Genomic DNA, 24224 nt, shown 5'->3' with positions numbered 1-24224 from the left:
ACCAAATCACTTGGACTAGAAATTTGTTATTTTTAAATCGCCCATTTCCTTCATTTCCTCTACCTAGATAATCACCAGGTCTTATTGATTCTTCCCTTGCAATAAGTTTCTTATCTATTCTTTTCCATTTTTACTTCTACTCACTAATTGCTATCTGGAGAACCACCCCAATCTCCTTGTCTCTAATGTTTTCCCTCCTTTGGTCCATCCTGTCCAGGGCTCAGCTTAATTATTCTAAACTCATGCTTTCCTCTTGCTGCTCCTCTGCTCAAGAACCTTTAGGGAATCTGTTTTTTATCATGGCAAGACCAAACTCCACTGCTCATGACAATTTTATTAAGTGCTTCCCATCATAAACACCTTGTTAAGCACTGGGGATGCAATGTCACAATAGTCCATAGCCTCTAGGAGCTACATTCTATAGTAATATGAATGTAAATACAAAATATCTACCATGTAATTTTGATAGGAAAGGCACTAGAAATAGATTTCATCAGGATAGGATGGAATTTTAGTTGAATATTGAGGAAGGTCAGGGATTTTATGAAGTGCTGATGAATAAAGAAATAGAGGAGGGTATTCTGTAGGAGGGATTGTATAGGCAAAGTCATGGAGATGGGAGAGGGAATATCATTTATGGGAAATATCCAGTAGACAGGTTTGACTGACATATAGTGTAAAGTAATGACCACTGAGCCTAGAAAGGGAGGGTGGAGCTAAGTTGTCAAGGGTTTTAATACCAAATAGGAGAGTTTGCATTTTATCCTAGGAGCAAGAAAGAATCACTGAAGCTTTTTGATCAGAACAGTAACATGATCATTTCTGTACTTTAGGAATACTAGTAGAGAATTATGTGGAGAATTGACCAGAAAGGAGTGATTTCTAGCAGCACAGAGACAAGTTAGAAAGACAAGTAATAGTTTAGGCAATAGTTAATGAAGGGTACTCACAGTTTGGTCTTCTTTTTATTTTCTCTTCCTTTTAGAAGTTCTAGATAATGTGATTAGGCATAGTCAATTAAGTTCCCTTCCTGGGATGAATTCATAGTTCCTGTTTAATTTTATTTAAAAAAAAGCATTATCACCAGAAAATCAAATATTTATAGTGTAGAGATATTTGGAGACATCTTCTCATTCAAAAGTTGCTACCCATGTGATCAATTTCAGATCTTTACTGATATTTTTTCCCTCCCTCCCCTCAATAGCACCCTGTGGTGGCCACTTGACATCTCCCAGTGGCACTATCCTCTCCCCTGGTTGGCCCGGCTTCTACAAGGATGCGCTGAATTGTGTGTGGGTGATTGAAGCCCAGCCAGGATACCCCATCAAAATCACTTTTGACAGGTGCTTGTGATCACAACTTGTCAGGGAGGAGATTGGGCTGGGAAGCACAAGAGGGAACTTTCTGGGAAAGGGAAAGAGGAAAAGAAGATTTTTCTGTGACAAGGGGGAGGAGAATCTTTCTACCTATGTTCCCAATTCTGAAAAGGAAAATTTTGAATTCCAAGTACAAAGTTAGTTTTGGTCCCAAGCCTTGAAGTGGTCACATATCTGGTCCTTAAAGGGCCTTGAATGTAACCAAACAACTTATACTAAGGAATATCCAAATGATATGCAACAAATACCTAGCCTTCCTAAATCTACTCCTCTTTCCAGAAACCTGAATTCACAAAGAAATCACAGGATCTCAGAATTGTAATGGACCTCAGAGGTTATTTTATTCCTATCAATTGCTAAACAAAAATCCTTTTTGTGACTTGGGATTTTTATCATTCTCAAAGGATAACAAGTTCAATTATTCATGCAAGATTTTTTTCCCCCTTTCCTTACAGATTTAAAACGGAAGTCAACTATGATACACTGGAGGTCCGAGATGGACGCACATACTCATCACCTTTGATAGGAGTCTATCATGGTACCCAAGTTCCCCAATTCCTTATCAGTACTAGCAACTACCTCTATCTTCTCTTCTCTACAGACAAGAGTCATTCGGACATTGGCTTCCAGATCAGATATGAGAGTGAGTATTGAAAGGGCAGGTGAATTGCATGACCTGACAATCCCATCTTTTCTGGTGAGGTATTTCTCTGAAATCTAGTGAGATGATATCTGAGTTTCATTATATCATGATTATGTTAGGATTCTCTATGTGTATTATTACTCTTTTATAGAGCCTTACAGATAGAAGCCACTTCAGAGATTAACTATTCCAAACCTTTCACTTTCCAGGTTAACCCAGAGAGAGAAATGACTTCCCATACTTCATAGTGAGTTAATAGCAGAGTCAGAATTAGAACCAAACTGCCCCATGTACTACTAATATGTTACCTTCCCACCGTATCACTTTGTGTCCTTCATTTAAGGTACACCTATATTAAGGAGCTATTGTTTACCTAGTGCTGCAGATTCTCAGAAGGTCTCAATCCCTTTTGTTGAGAGGTGCAATTTCTTGGACTTACTCTACCTGCATGCAGATTTGGTAGGTAGTAATTCTGCTCTCTGAAGAGAGATAGAAGAAAAACAAATTGTTCTTTGAAGAGTTTGGAAAATACTGCTGTGTTGTGGCTGGTGTAAGAGAATTGCAATCAGTTTAGAGCTCAGGGGGACAGAGTTTCAAGTGGGACTGCAAATAGCATTAGCTTATTTCTTTGACATATTTCTTCTTTTAGAGACTAAAGAGCATAGCTTGGGTATAAGGTATGGCATACCTTCTTCTGGATCCCACAATTAGCCTAGCTATTTATGAGAGCTATATAATGTCAGTAGAACAACTATCCCTTTGATATAAAGGATTAGACTGGCAAACAGAGAGAATTTTAGTTGAATATTGAGGAAGGAAGTGGGGAGTGGAGGTAAGTACACAAGTTCTGGGTATATCAGTGTCCCAATAGAGTCCAGTTTACTCCCTTCTTGTAAAACAATTGTGCTTTCCTCATTGTCCTCCCTTTAGAGATAGTCCCAGGAGAGTTTTGGCATTTTTAGTTCTTGGGTACTCTACGTGTGTTTTTGACCAGGTTGTCTACTGCCTGGGAAACAATAGGACTGACAAGAGATTTTTTCTATGGTCAGTATATCTTTTTTTTTTAACCCTTACCTTGTGTCTTAGACTTGATACTAAAAATTGATTCTAAGACAGAAAAACAGTAAGGGCTAGGCATTTGGGGTTAAGTGATTTGCCTATACTCACCTAGCTAGAAAGTGTCTGAGATCATATTTGAACCTAGGTCCTCCCGACTGCAGGGCTGGCTCTCTATTCACTGAGACATCTAGTTGCCCCTCATGGTCAGTATATCTTTGAGAAAGTTCCAACTCCAAGGATATATTCTTGTTGGATCATGGATACCTTGATAGATAGAAACCCTTAAAAAGATAGTGCTCACTCCTCTTTTCTATCCTGTCACTTTGTACCTCTTTTCTCTCCTATTTACAACCTCCCAAACCCCAGATGAGGCTAAAAAGCTAAAAACTATCTAAAGAAATCAAGGCCATTACATACCATTTCCAGATGTGGTTCCTCTGCTACATCTGTGAGCCCTTCCTTTTAGCTGTGGGTTCTCTGTTCCAGCTGTCACCATACAGTCAGACCACTGTTTAGACCCTGGGATTCCTGTGAATGGTCATCGTCATGGAAATGACTTCTATGTTGGTGCTTTGGTGACCTTCAGTTGTGACTCTGGCTACACTCTAAGCGATGGTGAGCCACTGGAGTGTGAGCCCAATTTTCAGTGGAGCCGAGCCCTCCCTAGCTGTGAAGGTAAGTTGGGAGTTCGATGGATTTTGACTATTCCTTTCTTTGTGTTGGGTATGGGAAGAGAAGTATGGGGATGTCTGGACAGAGTCCCAGGTTCATAGTGGAATGATCATTTTGGAGTTTCTGAGAATCTCAACCAATTTTTAATCCAATCAAAGCCCCCTTTCTACTGTTCCTACAGCTCTTTGTGGTGGTTTCATTCAAGGCTCCAGTGGTACCATCCTCTCACCAGGATTTCCTGATTTCTATCCTAACAACCTGAATTGTACTTGGGTTATAGAGACATCACATGGCAAAGGTGAGCCTCAAATTCTTCTGGTGATTTCTTAGTAAGATACCTTCCTGAAGACTGGCCTATTTGATCACATAATAAACACAGATATTCCTTTAGAGGCCTCTGAACTGCTTCTTCTAGTCTTCATAGTCTTTTATGGACATAATGGGGAAAACAAAGGATTATGTGAAGGAATTTTAGAAGTCTTAAAAACTGCTTAAGGACTGGGTCTAACAATCAGGAAGCTTTTAGAAGGCAAGGGACCTGTGATAGATTATGCCACTTAATTTCAGATTCAGTTAGCAGTTGGCATTGAATCATCCAATACAATGGTATGAGTTGTCAGTTACCAATTGGGATAATGTCAATAACTCCCAATACTATGTACCATGTACATGAAGAGATCTAGGATGCATTATGACCATGTCTGATATTGCCCATTTACTCCCTACATCAGGGACCTGCCACTTCCCAGTAACACATCTTTCAATGTTTCCACTTTTACAACATGCTCTCACTAAAACTACTTTGAACCCTTATTGTGAATTTTAACTCATCTCTAATTTCCAAATCTATATGCTCCACTGCCTTCATTTATCTCCATTCTCAATTGTGAGTCTGTTTTCTTTCACTAGTCACTCCTTTCTGAGTTTTGTATAATTTTAAATCCTTATTTCCTGATAATCCCTAATATCTGATTCCTCTATTTTGGCCCCCAAATGACTTTGTGTTTCTGGAGAAAACAATGAAATGTAACTAATTTTGTCCACCACAAATATATAACATAATTTCAGCTAGGCTATTTTTTTTTAATTTTGTTGAATGACAGTCATTTTATTTTCCTATTATTGATTTATGATTCTCATTTCCCACCAAGTTTATTGGTAACCATTTCTGCTATGTCCCCAACCACATTCCTATTCCATGCATTTATAATCAATGACTTAGTCATCTATATCACCTAGAAATTTAAGGCCATCTGAATTCTCCAGTTCCCCTCCTCCATTCCTCAGAACTTCTAGAGATACTTATAACTTTTTGGACTTCCTCACCCTGGAACTTCTGCTCTCCATTCCATTCCAGTACTCTTATTCAAGAATTCCTCCTAAGGCCTCCATTTTGGAGAGTGGCTAAGACCAGATAGCTTTCATCTTTGTCCTACCTGCACTCCTGACTTTTCTAAATTTGATACAGTGCCCTATAATTTACTTTTTAGTTTTCTTTTGTGTGGTGTCTTACATTCTATTGGAATGTAAGTTCTCTGAAGGCAGGGGTTCTCCTGTTTGCTTGTATTTGTAAACATAATGCTTAGCACAGTTGCTAGCACCTAGTGAATACTTTTTGCTTTGCTTTTTTTCTCCTTCCTTGGGTCACAAAGGAAGTTATATCTCTATTCCACATGAAAGTTAATACTTTCACTTGGGGCTTTAGTCTTATTTTCTCCTATTTTTTCTGGAATCTTGTTATAGCAGTCACTCCTTGTCTCTTAATCATATTTATTCACTTGGCTCCTTTATATGCCCTTAAAAACACGTTTAGATCTCCCTAATATTTCCTTGGAATTTTCTCTGCCATCCAGCTACCATTTCATCCTCCCCCCCCCCCATTATTATGCTTTGTAAAAATGGCTATAATAGCTCAGTTTCTTTCTTTGTATTCTTGGAATCAGGTTTCTAACTCTACCATCCTACTGAAATTGCTCTTCTACCATAGATTCCAAATATCCTACCTTTGTTCATGTCTCTCTTGCTCTTTTTTTTTAAAACCCTTCTGTAATAGTTAATTTCTCTTTCTTCCTTTACCTCATTTTTGGCTAGAACTTGAATTACTTTAGTTGAGGCATCTGCCACTGATAAGAAGAAGCAAAATATTCACCCATCAGACAGCTTCCCATGTAACAGAGGTGGTCAGAGAATGGGGATGTGACCAGAAGGCTGTAGGAAATGTTAGTGACGCTTGTTTAAAGCCTTTCACAATTTAATTCCATCTTACCATTCTAAACTAGGATTGTGAAATTGTCATCCCCTTACCTTTATGATGTTCTAGTCACACTATTTGACATTCCTTGTACATTACATTCCCTTTCCTATTTCAGGCCTTTGCATAGACTAAACCTCATTCCTCTCATTCTTCCTTCTGGAATTCTATAGAACCTTTCAAGGATCACCTCAGATTCTGCCTTAGAAACGAAGTCTTTCATAATCTCTTCAGTTGTTAGTGCAACTTTCTGCCAGCACTAAATTACTATGTATTTATGGTGGGGTAGTTGTTGGGTCAGCCAAATGACAGTAGATAGTTATTTTTCAATTTGACTAAAAGATCATTCCAAACATGCAAGGACTTTACCAGCCCCTTTGCTGTAGCCTGATCAGGATTCCTGATTCCATTCCACTCTCCACACCTCCCAGGCTTAGTGCATAGGAGGAATTGAACATAACAGTTTCACATTTCTGTTTTTATAAGAGATTGCTTCTTGACATTTGGGAGCAATTAACCCACCAGACTACAAGAAAAGAGTAGCACTAACTACCTCATAGTATTTCTATGCAGCTTTTGAATGTATAATTTCATCATTTCAGAAAGGTCTTGGAGCAAATGACTGGTATTCTGTGTTTGTGGATAGGAAAGGTAGGACAGGAAAAATATTCATCACTATCAAAGAGTAATTGATATAGTGTAGGAAACAAAAGTTCGCAGGTAATGAGCTGTCATGGATAGTTGACTGTCCAAAGCTAGTCTAATTCAACTAAGAATTAAAACCTTTAGGTTCTTGGATTTTAAATTGAGGGTTCATCTGCATCTGCCTGGGCAAAAAATGTGTCTTCCCTGAACATATTGTAGTTGTAGTACTCATGATTATGATGTAGGAACCTTAAACTACAGTAGGAAGGCTATGGACATTGCAAGTGATTATTTATTGGATTCTCCATTGCATAATGGACATACATTTGTGCACATAGGAATTAACAGTCTTTGGTGCAATTAGATCTTTCTTCCCTGTTGAGTTTCATACCTGGTTGTTTTTGTTTCTCCATCTTGACTTCCCCTTCCTTGTCCCCCTGGTTCCTCCTCACAGGTGTTTATTTCACTTTCCATACCTTTCACTTGGAGAGTGGCCATGACTATCTGCTCATCACTGAGAATGGAAGCTTCACACAGCCATTGAAGCAGCTGACTGGTTCCCGGCTCCCTGCTCCAATAAGTGCTGGACTTTATGGCAACTTTACAGCTCAGATACGCTTTGTTTCTGACTTTTCCATGTCTTATGAAGGATTCAACATCACTTTCTCAGGTAAAGGACTTATGGATCCATGGAGGTGAATATGACCCTCTAATGATTTTTTTCTGCTTCCCTATAGTCTTTTTTTCATGACAATTTCAACATTTGTTTTTAAAATATATAGAGAAAGTTTTATTTTACTATGTGCCTGAGGCCTTTGGGTTAAAAGCAAGGAACTTCCCAATATAGATTTACTAAGAGTGAATGTGGTTGTAGAATCTAATTTGGAGCCTTTAAGAATTATTTATGATCTTTTAGTCAGCATTAGCAATTGGACATTAAAAGTTTTTCTATGCACTAGAAAACAGAAGTTCAATATTCTCTCCTAGTCATCTGATCTTCCATTTTGTATCCTCTGATAATAATAAATATGAGAAAACGAATCTATTGGGTTTTTAAAAAGCCTTTTTCTTTTAGCTTTCTCATCCTTGCTTGAGTAGTGGTAATATATGTATATATATATATATATATATATATATATATCTGTAGTTACATTTCTTCAGTCTTGTATGGTGGGACTGATGGACTAGAGCTTTAGAAATTATATCCTCTAACTTTGTTGAATCTTTACCTCCCTTCTATATCAGGTGGGAAAGTTTTCTTGTTGGTTATAAGGCATCCTGAAATTGTCCTTGTCATGCCAGGTAAAGTGGGAGAGAGACATGACAGTTATGCTATTCTCTACATGTTAGAGAAATTTCTATTTTGGGGGGCCTAAGCCTGATTTTACTGACCTTCTTAATCATGAACTAACTGTTTTATGAGGAGCATGCTATGATCTTAACTTGGACCACTCACTTGCCTTTGATACAGATGATGGTTGGTGACTCTGCATTTGAGGCATATGTACGAGTTGGATCTTTTATTTAATAAGGCTACTTCTTCTCACTCTCAGCCCTTCACTTCAATGAGCTGTTTTAGGTTGGAATATAGAAATATTTCCCAAGATCAGGAGATGTTATTAGGGACTTTGCCAGTCTTAAGTGTAAACAAAGAGGACTGTCAACTTGCTATGATATAAAAGAAACTGGAAAGTTATACATCACTCAATAGCTAATAATTTCCTTATAGAACTACTACCATTCCTGAGATTTCCCTAATAGAAGTTCATTCTTTGGGGTTAAATATTTCCCTCTCCCCCTTCTTCTATCACATATCTCCATTCCCCATCTCCTTTTAGTCAGTCCTTTCTATTTTCAAAATGAGTAGCTAATTGGATCTGAGGGTAAAGAAAGAGCATCTTGAAGGCATGGGTCTTGCCATGGAATGGGAAGATAAGCCAGTGGAAAAGGTGATGATTAATTTGTTGAATATATATTTCAGCAATATCTTAATGCAAGGAGGAACTGGTGGGGGATAATCTCACATAACAGTTAATCACTAAATACATATTTTACTTTTTTCCTTTATTCTAGTTTTCTCTCTCTTTCTCTCTGTCTCTCTGTCTCTCTCTCTCTCTCTCTCTCTCTCTCTCTCTCTCTCTCTCTCTCTCTCTCTCTCTCTCCATCCCTCTTTTTCCCTCCCTCCCCTTTCTATTTGTCTCAGTCTCTTTTCCATTTTTATTTTCTGACTCCTTGGGTGTACTGTTCTATGTATCTCTGTATCTTTTCTACCTATCTTTATCTGTGTTTTTGTCTTATATGTTTATATGTACTTGTCTATGTCCTTCATTTCTTTCTCTACCTTTCCCTCTTTGATCATCTTTCTATGCCTCTTTTCCATATCTCAGTCTTTATCTCCTTTTGTTCTTTGTTTTCTATTTCTTTTATGCTTTCTCTTTCATTGTTTCTCTTATATTTTGTTGCATCTAATTGTCTCTGCATCTCTTTCTGAGTGTATTTGTATTTGTCTTTTTTGAATCTTAGAATATGACCTGGAACCCTGTGAAGAGCCTGAGGTACCGGCATACAGCATTAGGAAGGGTTTGCAGTTTGGAGTTGGAGACGTCTTGACTTTTTCCTGCTTCCCAGGGTATCGGCTAGAGGGTGTAGCCCGCATCACATGTCTTGGGGGCAGACGTCGGGTGTGGAGTTCGGCTCTGCCAAGGTGTGTTGGTAGGTGGTCATGTGCTTTCATTTTGCTTGGCTAATATTTTCTAATAAGGACAGACAAGACAACCCTCAGTTTATTAACATCCCTTTTCTCATATGCCCCCAGATACCCCAACATACCTATACCTATAAATATACTATCCTATCCTGATCATTCACTGTAGGCAGAACTCTTCACTGATCAGAGACTTTCAGAGGTGAGAGAAAAATATCATTATTCCTTCAGGAATCCTGTAATCTAAGGAAACAGGAGAGGGAGGTCGATGTCAGATCTAAGGCAACACTAAATTTAGGAGAAAAGGAGGGAAAACATGCCATGATTGTACCTAAAAATTGGAAGTCTAAGGCAATTCTTTATACTGGTCTTCAAGCCTGAAAAAACAATGAAGAGCACTCTGTCTTTCAAAACAGAAAAAGAGGGTAAAAACCTTTAGTTACCATTGTTAGAAATCTTAATTTGAAGGGAGAAATTTTATTGATCTAGGACTATTAAGCATTTGATGGTCTTTAACTATGGAAATAAGCCTTTCATAGTAAAATTGAGTATCATTGTTCTGTGGATGGTAAAGATTCAAGCTCCCCGCTTGAATTTTTTTTCAGACATTTTTTTTACCTTCTGTTTTTGAATCAGTTTTATTTTTTAATGTCTCCTCCCTCCCTTTACTTGTCAAGCCATCCTTTGTAATAAGGATAAAAAGGAAAGAGAAAAAAATCAATTTAGCCAAAACAACTGCCATTTATCATATATGATAGTTTATACAGTATTTTACATCCTTAGTTCTACACCTCTAAAATAGGCACATTTTTTCAACTCTTTACCAGGTCTAAGATCAGTCATTATAATTTCACAGCATTCAGTTTTAGGTTTCTTTTCTTTTTATTTGTTATTAGAATAATTGTGTCTATTGTTTACCTAGTTCAGCTTACTTCACTCTGCATTAATGTCTTTCAATGATTCTCCGAATTTATTATATTTGTCATTTCTTAACAGTGTAGTACTATCTCTTTAAATTCATGTCTCCACAATTTTTTTGGCTATTCTAAATGAGGTTTTGCAGTCCCTCTGCAGTCAGAGTCCATTCTTCATTCTTACTTTTCTAGTTGCTATGAGGACATCTAAGAGTAGCCTGGAAATCTTTCATGCTTATAGGCTATGAAGTTAGCAGAAGTTCTGTCCTGTCTGGGAGATGCTCTGATCTGGATTTGAAGTCAGAAGACTGAATTCACATCCTTTTTTTTTGTTTGTTTGTTTTTGCTACTTGCTACTTGGTTTGCTTAAATCAGTCATTTAACCTCTTTTGATCCCATTTCCTCAACTAAAATAAGTATTTTAAACTAAATAGCCTCCAAAGTCCCTTCCAGCAATAAAACTATGATCCTATGATCCTTATCATTGGGGCTTTGCTTGGAAGAGATGGCACAAATACATTTCAGAGGACTTGAAGTTAGAAGGGACTTTCAAGATCATCTTATATAGATCCTTTACCCTATAAATTGAGGCAAATCCTTTCCTTTCCCAACAGTGAAGGTGGAGAGTATTTTAACTTCAGGACAACACTGTAGGACCAGAATGTGAAAGTGATAATGAAAGTCATATTTTATATTGATTTAGTTTAGCTTAATTATAATTTCATTCAATTCAATAAACAATTATTAGGTGCCTACTTTGTGCAACATGGCAGTCCAAAATTAAAATGATGAAGCTCCTAGAATTCATAATGTAATATACAAAGTTTTCAAAATTCACAACAATCCTATTAACTAAGTGGTTTAGGTATTATTATCCCCATTTTACAAATAAGGAAATTGAAGTAATAGGCAATGAATATTTCAGTAAGTTTTGAAGCTGAGATTTGAACCCAAATCTTCTGATTTCCTGGATATTTTTCCCCCCATCATACTCTACTGTTCTTCATCAGTGAGCTAGCAGCTTCTAGGCCAGTCCTTTGCCAGCACTGAAATGGAAAACTGTCCTCAAGAGGGAATAATTGCCATCTGGAGAGCCATCCAGTATAAACCGTGAGGCCAAGTATACAGGATTCACACCTCCATTATTTCTCCTGAGTAAAATTTACACAGTGTCTGCTTACCCATTCCCCCCAGTTTAATTTGCAAACTAAGAAGGAAGAAGTCTTGGTCTTGCTTCCTCCTAGTACTAGCAGGACAAATTCAAATGGGATCTAGTAGATACTTAATAAAAGTTTTTTGATAATGATTTATGATAAAAATCTTTTATCTCTTAGTCTCAATCCTATGGGTCCCTGATAGAGGTCTTTCCTCTCAGGTGGTGAGAGAACTTGGGAGTTGGGTTGAGTAGGCAGAAACTTGAAAGGAGCATTTGTTATACTTTCATATAAATTATTTCAAATTTCTCACAATTTCCCTATCTGTTATGTTGGATCATAGATTTGGAATGGACCTTAGAAGTCATCTAGTTTAACTTCTTCATTTTATGGTGAGGAAATTAAGGCCAAGAATAGATATCTTGGTCATGATCACACAGGTAACAGGTGATAGAGCAAGAATTCAGTCAATTTTTCAACTCCAAATACAATTCTCTTTCCACTGTACTTCATTGTATCTTTATTTACAGTCTTAGAATTATATAATCAATTAATAAATATTCATTAAGCACTTATTTTATGGTAGACACTAAACAGTGTCATGTCTCAAAGAACTTACATTCTCTGGAGGAAGACAACATTCATATAGATTTAGATTTGAGAGATGAAGAAATTTCAGATCTCAAGAGTTCATGTGACTTTCCAAAGGTCAGATAGGCAGTGTCATAAGGACAGGTAGTTTCAAGACTGGTATGGAATTTAGCTCTTTTGTGTCAAAATATATTGATTTTTTTCAATGTAGAAAACTGATTCTTTCTCTAAAGTTTATGCCATATAAATATAAGATAATTTGTCATTAACAGAGAAGGCAAGAGTAGCTGGGAGAATCAGGAAGGAGTTCATGTGGAATGATGCATTTGAGCTGAGCTATTAAGGAAACTATGATTACTAAGCACTGGGAATGAGCAAGGAGTACATACAAGGCACAGGGCAAAACATGTGCCAAGTCATGGATATGGGAGGGAAAGTTTCAAGTGTGGAGAATAATAAGACATCCAGATTGGCTGGATTTAAGAATGCTTGAAGAGGAATAATGTTTAATAAGGGTTAGATGCTCTGATTCTTTTAAGACCTCCCTTATACAATATAGAATAAATGTTTAGAACTAGTCATAGAGTTCCCATTTCATTAGATCCTCTGGAGGGACTACTGGTGAACTCTTAGAATATTAGGGATACTATATTGGCATTAACTAAACCATCTCATTTTTACACACAGTATTGGCATCTGTACTCAAGGCTATACAAGAATGTCTTTATGTTCATTACCATGATCCATCTAGTGCATTATTCTCCTTGACTGGCACTGAGGGACTTTTTTAGGAGAGAGTGATATGTCAACACTTAATTTGACATTACAGGTTGTGTCTACATTTTAACTTCTCTGAATAACTAAGATAATCTAATAACTTAGATAATTCAAAAAATTTATCTAAGCTTTTCTGGAACTTTAATTTTTGACTTGTATAATCTCTTGGTTTATCCAATTCTGCATGTTTGCTTTATACTGTTTTAAGATAATTTTGCAAATATTAATTTGCAAATATTCAGCTCAGAACTAGAAGACACATCAGAGTTCCATCCTAAATATGAATAGGAATCCCTTCTTGAATATTAGTGATCTATGTATATATGTTCTCTCACCATTAGACCTCCGGAGATGGTAATGATGTCTCATCTTTTGATTCCTGATGTATAGAACAGGGCTTTTCACATAGTATTATTTATGTGAAATTCAAATTAGTAATAATATTAAGCCTTATAAAACTAGCTGCCTTTATGGATGGTTAAGCAGTATTTCCAGTCATGTTAATAAAATGTTTTTATAATAACAAATTCTCAGAGTTGAAAATGTCTGTTAGATAATTCAGTTCAGCCTCCCAATTCTATAGATGAGATAAACTCTGAGAGATAAAATGAGTACGTTGCCTAGTTAGGTAAGGTATTACCTGTAATATAGACCAATAAGGGAGATTACCCCCACCTAGACTGGTGAATTGGGGAGAGGGAGAGAAAGGGTTGAGAGAATGAGAGAGGGGAGAAGAGGTTGATCTTCCCCTTCTTCCCTTGAGTGAAGAGAACCTGAGTTTGTCTCCCTGAGGGGCAGAGTATGTCTCCTCAGAGATTGGATTTGGGAGGTGGAGGTTAAGAACTGGAGGAGAGGGTTTACAAGAAATGACTCACTGCCTCCCTTCTTGATCTTAGCTGTTGTTGAGAGGCAGGATATATTTTCCTGTCTCTGGATCCTCCCAATACCCCAGCTGCCACTTTTCCCTTTGAGATCTGAGTTCACTCCTCAGCCCTGATGTTGAGCTAATTCTCTTTCTTTAGGGAGAGATATGGTTCTCCCCAAATCTTCACTCCCCGTCATTGATGTCAGAAAGTAGGCAGACCTGATCTAGACAGTAACACTTTAATAGAGAATCACTCAGGGAAGGGAAAATTGGAGGTTTGGGTAAAGAAAGTGGGTGGCAGGAGTCCCTAAAAACTGGCAGACTGACCCCCCCAACTCTTGGGGTGTCCAGGCTGTCAGCCTTGATCCCTTTTCTGATCAGCTGCCGATTTGTCCCTACTCCTGAGCTAATTTGGTTAATTGATGGAGTTCAGGACAGATTGGGGAGACAGAGGTGAAGAAAATCCTTGGAAAGCATTTCCTCAGTAGATGACTTCTTTCAAAGTCCAGTCTATTGTGTTGAGGTGAACAAAAGACTTTCAGGGATTACTAGGAAGCAGTTGGAGTCCAGGGGGAAACCTTCAGCCTCTCAGATCCTCTTGTCAGGCTCTTAGCTGAAGGAGTGGGAGTTGAAGTGGCAGTTTCAGTTTGGAGTTCTACTCAGACTCTGTTCTCACCCTGGAATCCGGGGTGTCTTGATTTCTGCCCCTTCCCCACATGGGCTGCTTCTTACTTCACTGGATCAAATTTCCTTCTTTTTCATCTTCCTCTCTTTTTCAACATTTTCTCTTAAACATATTTCTCTCTCTTACAAACCCTAGTTGAGAGAATAATGTATTAACCCATAAATTAGACCAGAATACTTAGTTTGTGAAGAGAAGTCATAGGAGCACAAGAAAGGGAGACAGTTATAACTTCCTCATGTTTTTCCTGAAATAATCTATTTTAAGCTTCAGAGACTCCATATATTCAAATCTGCTATTCATAATGTGTTCAACAAGACTGTGTTCTCAATTTACATACCTTTTATGATTTTGTAGACTTTACTTTTAGCCTTTCCCAATTGAAGAGGATACACACACACACACACACACATATGTTCTCATGATGTTTTCCCTTCTTCATTTTGGTCATTCATTTTACCATGAAAATCTATAAACCAATCTGTAGAGTAACTCACTTACTAATTTAAAAAATTGAGTTCTATAAAACAAAGTTGTGGGGGAGGATTTGTGAGAGTAATGGAGAAAGACTAACGAACATTGTGCAAATATAGTTGGGTATTGTGATGCTTTGAATTCTCTATTTCCTTGTCAAAACAGGGGATTACTCATCTGTGATTACTATGTCTATTTCTAGCTGAATGTGGGTCATCTGTCACTGGGACGCAAGGTATCCTGTTGTCCCCCAACTTTCCTGTGAACTACAATAACAATCATGAGTGTATCTACTCCATCCAGACCCAGCCAGGAAAAGGGATTCAGCTTAAAGCTAAGACATTTGACCTCTATGAAGGAGACGTTCTCAAGGTAAAGCTTATAGTATATATATATATATACACACACATATATACATATATGTGTGTGTGTGTGTGTGTGTGTGTGAATTAAGCTCTTAGTTGTTTGTGTTCTTTGTGGATTATCTGCAATCTTTTCTGTTTTCTTCTGGGATTAGTAGAATATAAACTCCTTGATGTCAAGGATACTCTTTAAGTTTTTCCTTTTCTCCTCAAGTCTGAGTCAAATTGAGTTGTACAAAATTCACAGTAGAATTTAACTTACAGAAGAAGTGGGACATGAGAATCTGATTTTGTTTGTGTGGATATACAATTATGCATGTACAATAAAATCTGTGACTCTCTCAAATATCCTGCAAGAACTAGGACTCTTAACTCATCCTGTGTCATGGACTCCTTTGGAAGACTGGCAAAGCCTATGGACTTCATCTCAGAATCATGTATTTGAATGTGTAAAAAACAAAATGTTACATAGACAAAAAAGCAAAAGAAATGCATTTGTTAAAATATTTCTAAAAGTTTATGATTGCCAGATTAAGAACCCCTGCCCTAGAAGAACAGAGGAATCTCAGCCTACTTTCCCAGAAATTCAGCCTAAACTGAATGTGCATAAGTTGCCATGATAGGGAGCAGGTAGGTGGCTCAGTGGATTGAGAGTCAGGTCTAAAGATGGGAGATCCTGGGTTCGATCTGACCTCAGATACTTCATAACTGTATGACCTTGGGCAAGTCACTCAACTCCCATTGCCTAGTTTTACCACTCCTCTACCTTGGAACTAATACACAATATTGATTCTAAGACAGAAGATAGAGGTTTAAAAAAATAGAAGACTTGTTTTGATGGTTATTGGTGTATATGCTTCAGTGTAAATGTATGACAGGAATGTGATTAATCCCTAATCTGGGGTGAATTCTCCATAGAACAGAGGGGAAGATGGCTCATGGCAATCAATTTTAGCATGAGTAAACTATTGAAAGGTGATTCTGGGTATTCAGTGAATTTCTTCTAGTCAGTCCTGATTAAGGCTAATGGATTTAGAGTTGAAAAGCACCTGAGAGATCATTTAGTCAAACCCTGTATTTTGAAGATAAGGAAAAAGACGCAGATATAGAGTAACAGGTGCAAGGTTTTACCAATCTTGAATTCAAGCCCAAGTAAATAATGTGCTTGTGTTTTAGCTGGTTGTCCACTGAATTCTGTGGGAAAAGAATGATTAGTGGAAATCCTGTAAGTGTATTGCACAAAAGAGAAAACTTCTGTGTCCTTGATTCTACCTTAGCTTTATTCACTTCAATTTTCTTGCTCATGGGGAAATATGGCAGCTTATGCAATCATCATATCACTTATTCTTATCACTTACCACTATCCATGATTGCAATTGAATTCAATAGAACTTTATTAGGCATCTAGCATATGCAGTGTGGAAACATCTTGACCCTCATGGAGTTTAGTAGGAAAATAATCCAAACTCAGAAGAATATATGACATTGAATAATGTTAAATTCATTAGTGAAAAAAGAGCCTTTTTGGTTATTGATGGAGTTCAGAGAAGGCTTCATAGAAGAGGTAACTCTGAACCTTGGTTCTTTGGTCTTCTGACTATTATAGTCCTGCTACTTCATCTTCTTTTAATGGAGAATCTCCTAATGTTTTAGAATTTTAGCAGGAAGGGTTACTTTTGAATAAGATAGTTAGACTTACAGGTAGATAGTCCAACTCTTAGCTTATTTGAATTTAACAGCAACTAACTTTAATCTCCTGACCTAGGAAAATGGCCCTGAACATTGTTCACATTAAATGGGAGAAAAAGAGCCCTATATAGAAATGAGAATGCCTCCAGACTCACTCACCACTACTCCAGTTCTAGCCTTCATTTTCTTTACCTTTTACCTGGACTGTTTTTAAGTCACCTATTTGGTATTCTTTCTATTCCATCTCCTTTTCTAACAATCCTTTATACATAGTCCCTAAATAATATTCCTATTGCCCAGATGCCAAACCTTGTCAACCATGCAACCCTTCTTTCCCAAACTTTTAGTGGCTCTCTATTGCCCCTGGGATTAAATATTAACTCTCATATCTTGACCTTTAAAGCCCTCCAAAGTCTGGCACCAGTCTGAATTTTTTCATTGCCTTTGTGATTCTTTACCAAAAAGATAGATGTATGACTTCATCCTTTACCCTAGAGCCAAGATTGTCCTTTGTAGTTAATCTCAGTTCAATCAAAATTAATGTTCTTTTCATGTATATTATTGTTGTCATTGTTTAAATTATTTTCTAGATTCTGCTGTCCTCATTCTATATTGTTTCATTCAGAGTTAGCTAATTTCTTATTACTTCTCCATGTGTTTGTTTATTATGGCCCATTCAAACAGACATAAGATATCTGCTATTTATTATTATTCTGTGAGAGATAGTATAGCTAGGGCAGTGATGGTGAACTTTTTAGAGATGGAGTGCCAGCCCTGATAATAATGTTAAATAAGACCTAGAATATTCTACAAATTACTCTTTCCAAATGGACAGTGAAGTATCAATACTTCATGACTATTTACTCTTTTGGGTGCAGGGGAGGTATAATCTTTCAGCCGGTTTTGAATTTACCTAACTTTGCTATCTAGCTTGCATATCTTCATTTTGTATACAAACACAACATGAGAGACTACTCAGACTTTTTTTATAATTTGGGTAAACTATTGTCTACAATCATCTCCAAAGAGGTATACATACATGCTACAGGGTGTACATAACAATCCATGGGGATGCTAGGGAAAAATACATTTTCTATTCATATTCATTTTTACCTAATAAAGAAAATATGAACATATTAATATTTGAAACACATTGAATTTGGGCCATATGTCAAATACTATTAAAAGTAGACATTGTGTCCTGAGGGAAAAGTAGAAATTCTCCAAAGTGAAGTGGTTGATGCTAATACCTTAACTTGCTTATTCATGTTCAGTGTATCACACCATAATCCAATCTATCTGGGCCCTGTTAAGTGGAATTATGGATTATGTTATCTAATTAACTAAACCAACCATAATAAAATAGACAACTGTCCAAAAAGATTGCTCCATGGAGACTGGATTGAAGATAGAATTTGCACTTTTCCTAATGTGAGTTCTTTGTCAATTGCATTTCAACTTAAAAAACTGATGAACTAACCAGACTTGACAAAACAGTTTAAAAACTTGAAATTATCAAGATTAAGATATGATTTTATGTGCACTACTTTAATGATGAACTTTGCCCATAGCTTATATTTTCCCTTGATATATTCATTATAATGTTGTCACTATAATTAGCAAAGCATTTAAAAACTATACTTTTGTTTACAATATATTGGCTGTAAAAATTTATATCTATATGCTTTTAAAAAATCTTAGAAGTAGAAATTTCTTTCTAAACTATTTAAAAATTTTCCAAGAAAAAAAAGAGTTTCAATGAGTTTCAAATCTATTTGTTGAAAACATGAAAAAATACATAGCATCTTCTAGTTAGAGTGTAAAAATGATTGATACCAGGAAAGTTCCAGTTTACTAGCTGAATTTCAACAAATAAACAAAACATTTGAAAAATTATTGTGGGGATAAGAAAACTAGTATCATGATTTAATGAGCTTAACCAGCAATATATTTCTTCTATTTGGATCTAGGGACATTTGTGAGGTATATTTTTCATAATGATAATCAAGATTTTGAATGGAAATAAATGGAACTTAGAATCAGATCTATGAATCTCTATATTATAAAATATAAAACCAAGATTTTTAATAATAAGTATATTTAGCCACATTGTTCTCACCTAAAATACTAATAGTAATGACCAAAAAAATTTATATATTCTTAATAAATAAAAATATCTTAAATTGTTTAGGTTATTATTAACATCTTTTAAAATTTCTATTTTTAGTCTATTTTATATATGTATATTTATATAATATACATTAGTACATTCACATGTATAAATTAATATATAAATATTTAGGGTGCATACTAATTTGTTTTAACTTATCATGGTACATAATAATCAAATCCAGTGCCTCCCTGTCATCACAAAGATAAAACATAATATCATTTGGTGTTCAGAGTCTTTCATCATGTGATCCCCTTATGTCTTGCCTATCTTCTTATACCTTCTTCTTCACCCTGCTGCCATGTATTCTGAGATCTAGTGAAACTGGCTTCATTGTTGTTCTATAATATAAGCAAATCCGCCTTCCAACTCTATATATTTTTCCTTCACTATCTTTCAGTCCTGTAATTCTCTCCTTCATCTCTGTCTCTTGACTTCCTTCCAATTTAAATAAAATCCCACCTTCTTTTATATTTTACAATTACTATTAATGATAGGATTTTCCTTCCATTGATTATCTTCAATTTATCATCGACAACCATTGCATTTAAGAAAAAGTATAAACTCCTCTTCTTTGTCACCTAAAGGAACTAACCCTGTCTTTGCAGGTTGATTCTACACAGTTCTCCATTAGATACTCTATGGTACATGAACCAACCAGCATTATATGCTATTTTCCATACATAACATTCTATTTTCCATCTTTCTGCCTTTTACATAGGCCATCCATTTTGCCTGGAATATGCTTCCACCTCAGCTCTTTGGAATCTTTAGACCTTCAAGATTCAATTCATCATCTCCTTCAAAATGTTTTTCTGGATTCCTTTTAATAGTACCTCCTGACTATATCACTGTATAGTTATTTGAAAGTAACCTATATATACACCATGATATGAGTATCTTCAGAGCCAGGAAGACCTGGATTTGAGTCCTCTCTATGAAACATGCTAATTATTATGGGACCTGAGCAAATTTCCAAGACTAAAAGGTACAGAGGTGTGTTGTCCTTCTTCTTTAAAGGGAATTTCTTCATTCATGATTTCCCTGTGTCTGTGAAATCCCAGGTATGATCCCTTTCCTTGTCATTTTATCACATATTAATTATATGTGAACATGTTACATCCTTAAGTCAAATGTAAGTTCTCTTCCATCTTTGGAACTGTAGAAACAAAAGAACAAGAAGAACAAATAAAATGTTTTATGTATTTACTTCCATTTGCTTTGGTGATATTTCTGGCAAGGGATATATTCTCTATTAGAGGTAATAATAAGCATAGAAATGTTCCAGTTTAGCCTTCTTTTTGATGTGGCCAGTATTTAGTTTCTAGATTTTTGTTGAGTTTGGGATATAAAATGTTCTTTCATTCTTCCTAATGCTTCTGTGGACCATTTTGGGGCTTGGGGCACAAATATAATGATGATCATGAAGAGCCTGCCATTTGCCTTAAAATTCTCTTTTAGCTGAGAGCTAAGATGGTAGAGTAAGGGCCGGTCATTTTACATAAATCTTCCAAATACAGAAAATAGAAAATAAAGCACCTCAAAAACAGAGAGAACAAGAATGTTACACTTCACTGGGGTGAGGAAAGTAGCCTAGGGTGCAACATTATGGAGATGCAGCAGAACTGGGACTAGCTCTACAGCTGCCAAACAGCTCAAGGCAGGAAAATGGCAGATAGGAGCAGCCCAATGCCAGCCTATTGTCAGCTTTACCACTTCTACTTAATGGAAGAGCATTGCCAAATAGCCTGAGACAACAAAACATCAGAGTGGGTTATCATTCCAACACACTGCCAAATAGCCTGAGGGTAACAAAAAGGCAAAAAGGGGAGAAGCCCAAAGAGATGCCAATTTGCCTGAGGCAACAAAATAGCTACACAAGGAACAGCCCATGCATCCTGAAGCAACTTATAGGCAGAGGTATTGGAAGGTTGGGAAACAGCTCTGCACAGGAGATTGCAGGGAAACTAATAGCAAGGGGAGTAGAATCCAGCTGGACAAGGGTTGTAAGCCTTCCCATACGAAGGCAGATGGGCTACCCACTTGAAGTACACAGCAAGAGACCCAAACACAATTCAGGCCTACCCAAGCACCAGATAAAGCTACAAAACAGGCTTGGAAAATCACTAAATCACTTCCTCTATCACAGGAACAGAACAGAACATCTAGAGATAGACAAGGTAACAAGGGTGGGAAAAAACCCAGTAACTAAAAAAATGAGCAAGAGACAAAGAAAAAACCTAACCATAGAAAATTATTTTAGTGACAGGGAAGATCACAATATTAATTCAGAAGAGAGCAAAAGTGGCAAAAAGGAAACATGTGAAACCCCAAAGGAAAGTGAGAAAGGATGTCAATATCCAAAAGAACTCTTAGAAAGATTCTAAAAGAATTTAAAAAAATCAAAAAATGAAAGAATATAAGAATGAAAAAAAGAATCTTGGAAACAAGTATGAGGCAAATGGAGATGGAATAAAAAGAAAGAAACCCACTAAAAACAATTCCCTAAATACTATTCTAATAGGCTAAATGAAAATGAAAGGGGGAAAAAAACCTACTGAAGAAAATGAATGTAAAGACTAAAATGGGCCAGATGGAAAAGGAAACACAAAAGCTCAAGGAAGAAAATAACCATTTACAAATTAGAGTTGAGCAATGGAAGCTGACACCATGATGCATCAGGAAGCAATAAGACAAAATCAACAAAATCAAACAAATAAAAGAACAATTCAAATACCTAAATGCAAAAACAATTGACCTAGAAAAGAAATTCAGGAGAGATAATTTAAGAATCATTGAAGAATACCTGAAAGCTATAATCCAAAAAAAGAGCTGGGCATCACATTATAAGCAATCATTAGGCCTGGTATCCTTGTACAGGAGGGGAAAATAGAAGTCAAAATAATCTACCAATCTCCACATGAAAGAGAACCTGTCATAAAACATCCAAAGATAGCAAAATTTAAAAATTCTCAGACCAAGGGAAAAAAAGTACTGGAAGGAGCCAGAATAAAACAGTTCAAATATTATGAAAACACAGTCAGGATTGCACAAGACAGAAAAGATTCCACACTAAATATCTATAAGGCATGGAATATTATATTCCAAAAGACAAATATAGTCCTACAACCAAATCCAGAGAAACTGAGCATAATCCTCTGGGGAGGTGGAGGGGGAAAGTGATATTTAATTAAATAGAGGATATCCAGGTATTCTTGACAAGGAAAAAAAAAAACAGGACATAAAAGAAAAGAAAATTTGATGAGCAAATCTGCCATTCAAGAAAAGCACAAAAATTTAACAGAAAACTGAAAATTGACAAATTTCAGTAAATTCAGTAAATTTCAGAATGGTGATTATAATTTTAATATATTTTAATCAAACCATCAATATTTATACCTTACAACAGTATGGGTTAATATAAAAAAAATCAAGATATGGGAAAGAGAAACACATGAGGAGAAGAGTAAAGGAGAGTTAAAAGGAGATAAATCATCATGCATAAAGAGGTGTGTCATGGTCAATAGAGTAGAAGTGAAGATAGGAGGTGTAGTGGGCAACACTTGAACTGCACCCTCACATTGCATTTGAGCCATCCCTTCACCCCAGAAAGGGGAGGAAGGAAGTGTTCCCAGTGAACTGCTAGACAGGGGTAGATGAAATGAAAAATGTCTTCAGGTGTGGTGGAGAACAGAAGGGGAGCAGCCCCCTCCAGCATACATACCATTGGTTCTCCAACATGGTCCTAGAGAGAAATAGGAGGGAAAGGGGAATTAAAAAAGAAGGGGTGTGGGGGTGGACAGAAAAGAGGGAAAATTAGGGAAGGAGGTGGTTAGAATCAAAATATTTGTCAACAAGGAAAAGCTGAAAGGGGAGAAAGTGAAGGGTAAACAGAAAATAAGATGGAAGGAAACACTCAGTAATCATAATTATGAATGTAAATGTGGTGAACTACGTATAAAATGTAAAATGATAGCAGTGGATTAAAAGCCAAAACCCCACAATATGCTGTCTACAAAAAAACACCTTTAACACTGGGAGTTGCACACAAAGTAAAAGAAAGGGGCTGGAGCAGTATCTGCTATTCTTCAGTCAAAGATTAAAACAAAAACAAAAACAAAGGTAGCATTCATGATCTCAAACAAAGCAAAAGTAAAAATAGATTTAATCAAAAGAGATAAGGGTGGAAATTATATTTTGATAAAAAGCATTGCAGACAATGAAACAATATTAATACTAAACATAAGTGCAGTAAGTGACATAGCATCCAAATTCCTAAATGCGAAATTATGTGAGTTACAGGAGGAAGTGGACAGTAAAACTATATTAGTGGGGACTTCAACCTTCCTATCCCATAAGTAGATAAATACAACCAAAAATAAATAAGAAGTTATAAAAGGGAAAATAGAACTCTAAAAAAGTTAAATATGATAGACTTGTGTAGAAAACTGGATGGGAATAGAAAGGAATGTGCCTTGACCACATAATAGGGCATAAAAACTTCACATACAACTATAGAATGGCAGAATATTAAATTCATGCTTTTGAGATCAGAATGCAATAAAAATGATATTCAACAAAGAGCTCCAGAAATAAAGACTAAAAATTAATTAGAAATGAAAAATCTCATCCTAAAGAATGAGTGTTGTATAATTGAAAATGTTACCCTAAAAAAGAACTACATTTCCTGGGAGCCCACTGACTTCCTGTCGTTATGTACTTTCTATACAAAGGGGATATTAGACAGGGATGTGGAGGGTCCTGCCCTCTTTTTGGCCCTGTTGGGGAACATGGTGCTGGTGAGTGGGGGTTTTGAAATGGTTAATCACCAAGGGCACATGGTCTTTATTTTGTATCCTCTTTATTCCTTGATTTCTAATGATCATTAAAAAATCCCTTAAAATATAACATTTTAATATTTGAGATTTAATTTTAACTTTTATAATGTTAAAGAACAAATCATACAATCAATAATTTTATTAAAGAGAATGAGGTGACAGCATATCAAAAATTATGGGATGCAGCCAAAGCTGTACCTAGGTAAATATATATGTCTCTTAATGCTTATATCAGTAAAATAGAGGAAGAACAGATCAATGAATTGGACGTGGACTAGAAAATGAACTAATTAATAATTCCCAATTTAACATAAACTGGAAATCCTATAAAATAAAGAAGAAATAAAATTGAAAGTAG

General features: G+C 36.2%; 1 protein-coding gene and 1 long non-coding RNA gene across 12 annotated transcripts in view; one reads left to right on the top strand and one right to left on the bottom strand.

The window, feature by feature from the left end:
• The window catches only part of LOC130453850 (uncharacterized), a 45286-nt gene extending 41451 nt beyond the window's left edge, over positions 1 to 3835 (bottom strand). For 4 of the 5 annotated variants that reach the window (XR_008911462.1, XR_008911465.1, XR_008911464.1 and 1 more), the window contains exons 1-3: positions 3496 to 3835; positions 2393 to 2498; positions 951 to 1050 (exon numbers count right to left, since the gene is read on the bottom strand). This is a non-coding gene — a long non-coding RNA (uncharacterized LOC130453850). The remainder of the gene's footprint in view (positions 1 to 950; positions 1051 to 2392; positions 2499 to 3495) is intronic. The other variant, XR_008911461.1, reaches the window with a different exon arrangement.
• Positions 1 to 24224, top strand: part of CSMD2 (CUB and Sushi multiple domains 2) — a 1065508-nt gene that overhangs the window by 730247 nt on the left and 311037 nt on the right. For all 7 annotated transcript variants that reach the window (XM_056795117.1, XM_056795119.1, XM_056795118.1 and 4 more), the window contains 7 exons: positions 1205 to 1343; positions 1832 to 2019; positions 3565 to 3753; positions 3932 to 4048; positions 7101 to 7316; positions 9170 to 9358; positions 15010 to 15179. In XM_056795117.1, coding sequence (XP_056651095.1) covers positions 1205 to 1343; positions 1832 to 2019; positions 3565 to 3753; positions 3932 to 4048; positions 7101 to 7316; positions 9170 to 9358; positions 15010 to 15179 — 1208 coding nt within the window. The remainder of the gene's footprint in view (positions 1 to 1204; positions 1344 to 1831; positions 2020 to 3564; positions 3754 to 3931; positions 4049 to 7100; positions 7317 to 9169; positions 9359 to 15009; positions 15180 to 24224) is intronic.

Source organism: Monodelphis domestica, chromosome 4 (assembly GCF_027887165.1).
Source record: "Monodelphis domestica isolate mMonDom1 chromosome 4, mMonDom1.pri, whole genome shotgun sequence".
In the NCBI taxonomy this organism is placed as follows: Eukaryota; Metazoa; Chordata; class Mammalia; order Didelphimorphia; family Didelphidae; genus Monodelphis; species Monodelphis domestica.
The sequence above is the reverse complement of the archived record's forward strand: the minus strand, read 5'-3'. Positions and strand labels throughout refer to the sequence as shown.